Source organism: Pterocles gutturalis, unplaced genomic scaffold, assembly GCF_000699245.1.
Source record: "Pterocles gutturalis isolate BGI_N339 unplaced genomic scaffold, ASM69924v1 scaffold48398, whole genome shotgun sequence".
In the NCBI taxonomy this organism is placed as follows: Eukaryota; Metazoa; Chordata; class Aves; order Pterocliformes; family Pteroclidae; genus Pterocles; species Pterocles gutturalis.
In genome coordinates this window covers 149-2,827 of record NW_010127470.1, presented here as the reverse complement: position 1 = coordinate 2,827, position 2,679 = coordinate 149, and the positions used below count along the sequence as shown (strand labels likewise).

The following is a 2,679-nucleotide window of genomic DNA, read 5'->3' as shown; positions in this document are numbered from 1 at the left end:
GGCCCTGGGACCAAGGGAACCTTGTTGGAAAGCCTGTCTTGGGAGAGTAAACATGTCCCAATAACAAAAGGGCCTTGTGAAATATGGGATGGGCAGCTGTAGCAGCTGTGGAGACATATACTCCATCCCCCTGAACAAACAGACTTGTTCAGCCTGTATCTTGCTGTTACTGTCTGCAGGAGCAAGACTTGGGGAAAGACCGGTAGGCAAAAGGGTGGAAATAAAAATAGCATGATGGAACTGTTTTGTACCACAGATATCCAGCTTGAACTCCTCTCCCTGCAAGCCAGCCCTGCTGCAGCTCCTGGGTTCTTTTCCATCTCCTTCAGCCAGGAATCCTTGGGCAATCGGCAGATCTCCAGCCAAGCTTTGTGCTGTCTGCATTGGGAAACCATGTTGAGCAATTGGAAATGAGGAGAAAAGGTCTTTCAAGCAAGCAGCCTCTGTTATCTTATATACTTAAAACAAGATTCTGATTTTTTTTGAAATGTAAAATCCCTGTGAATTCCTTGCAGTCCACCTCTCCTCCCACTTAAGGCTTGACATGCTTGACTGAGACTGACATCTCAGCCTACATACAGCTCAAGTCCTCAAGGTCCCACATCCCCTGAAGAAACTCCATGAAGAGACTCAGTCAAAGAATTTGACCTGTAGACTCAGAGGTAAAGTAGAAAGTGAGATGTGGTCTCACACTGGTTCTCTGTGGATGCCACATGTCTCATTCTCAGCATATGTCCAGGCAGATTCCACCAAATGTGGCTCCAGAAAACCTGCTAGCAGCAAATGGGTTGACAGAGGCAGCTGCCATGAAACAGAAGAATGCTGCAGCAAGGAGTTTGTTGTAGTGTTTTTAGAGACTGTCTCTGTGCTGTCTGGCCTATGGCTGCAGAGAAGATTCTTCAGGTCTACATCTTTCCAGTGTAAAAGTGAGGCATAGCAAACCAGAGTAAGAACTGAGTTGGGTACTTCTGGAGAAGAGAGGGAAACCTGATTCCACTGAGCCATCTGGGAGCTGGGAACTGGAGTGACCAGTTCCATTCAGCTCACTTTGGAGATCAGCCCTGACCCACACCAGGTCTTTTGGAGAGGACGGGGGCTGCAGGAGCAGCTCTCTAAACTGGAGGAGGAACTGGGAGGGTTAGGAACAGGATCACTGTTCCTGACAGGGACAGAGCACTGGGGGCATTTTAAAAGCATTGCTGCTGGCCCTTCTAAAACACAACAGCCATCACCCAACACACCATGTTCCTGCACTTGCCTTGCAGCAGGACTCCCGCATAATCACCTGCCAGGGACAGCACCACCTCCACACAAGTGCTTCGCTTGCTGATATCCTCCTGACAAAGAAAAACAGGTTGGCATCAAAGCAAGATCACTGATTCAAAGGGCTCCGTGGCCTTACACCCTCCGGGGTGAAGGCCAGACAGATTGTTGAAAGAACAGGAATAAATATTGGGCAGCACTCTTGGAGAGCTCAGAAATCCCTGAGGGTAATTAGTACCCCTCATGATTGATTACTTATCAGCCTGTGTCCCCTGTCTATAGAATTAACTCAGTACTTACCACTTCATTTAGGATTTTAATGAGTAGGAAGCTTTCCTTGTGAAAGCGGAAGATCCAGAGGAGCCCTGGAACAGAAATACAAAAGTAACGGTAGGATGGCTGTTACTCCATGTGCAGGAGGGTGAACAGGACTGCATTCTGTCCTGGGCTCAAGGAAGAATATCCCACTGCTTTCAGTACTAAACTTTTGCTGGCTTCTTTATGCCAGCACCAGCAAACCCTTGATTGTACATAGAGATGGATAAGTCAGTTTGAAAAGTGTCTCTGCTGGAGTTGGTAGGTTTCAGATTTATCAACAAACTAACCTATTTACCACCGGGCTGTGGACGTACAGGTGCTGAAAGATAGCACACGCACGAGCAGGAGGTCGTACCTAGCAATGGTTCTTTCTGTCTGGTCCAAGGTGTTCCTAAAATCTACAGCACTTCACTGTCTCTTCACAGCTCTGCACCTGCCTCTGCTGCTCCGGAGAGGACACTGAACCCACACCCTCCACTAATCACAAGGTTCCAGGGCCACTCTGTCATCCTATAACCTAACGCCCTCTTTGCAGGGCTTTCTAGGAAACCTGTCAGCCATTCTGATGTTCCTCCTGACTTAGCATTCTTCCATAATGCAGCTGCCAACTCTTTGACTCCAGAGCCCAGCCATCCCTTGCTAGGACAAGGAAACCCACGTCACACTAACCCATTTCATCCACAGCAAACAGGACATGGCACTCATTCCCCAAATCCCAGGCATGGATGGCACAAATCTCCATCTCAGCTTCGTCCCAAGCGCAGGCCTCCTTACAGTCAGACATCTTGAAGGCAGCCAGACCCACGGACAGACCAACAAAGATGTAATTTCCAGACACTGCAAGGCAATTGGCTCTTCCAGTTACCTACCAAGAAAGGGAAAAGATGAGTGTACCCAGCTGCCTCCCCAGTGGAGGATACATCAGCCATACTAGTGACATACACCAATAGAAAAAGCTGATTTATTCTACAAGGGAAAAATTTTTGCAGAAGAGCAGGGGAGGGGCTCTCATCTCTGTCTGTGTTTGGAATGAGACAGTTTCCTCTTACCATTCCCCTTCTGATAAACAGAAGGGGCTTTACAGGCCAAGAACTCAGG

General features: G+C 48.2%; 1 protein-coding gene across 1 annotated transcript in view; it reads right to left on the bottom strand.

The window, feature by feature from the left end:
* Nucleotides 1–2,446, bottom strand: part of LOC104465999 (WD repeat-containing protein 93-like) — a gene marked incomplete at its 5' end in the record, with an annotated part of 9,873 nt that extends 7,427 nt beyond the window's left edge. Inside the window, 4 exon segments of the mRNA XM_010079282.1 lie at nt 252–378; nt 1,255–1,337; nt 1,564–1,628; nt 2,251–2,446. Coding sequence (XP_010077584.1) covers nt 252–378; nt 1,255–1,337; nt 1,564–1,628; nt 2,251–2,446 — 471 coding nt within the window.
* Between the last annotated feature and the right edge of the window lie 233 nt (nt 2,447–2,679).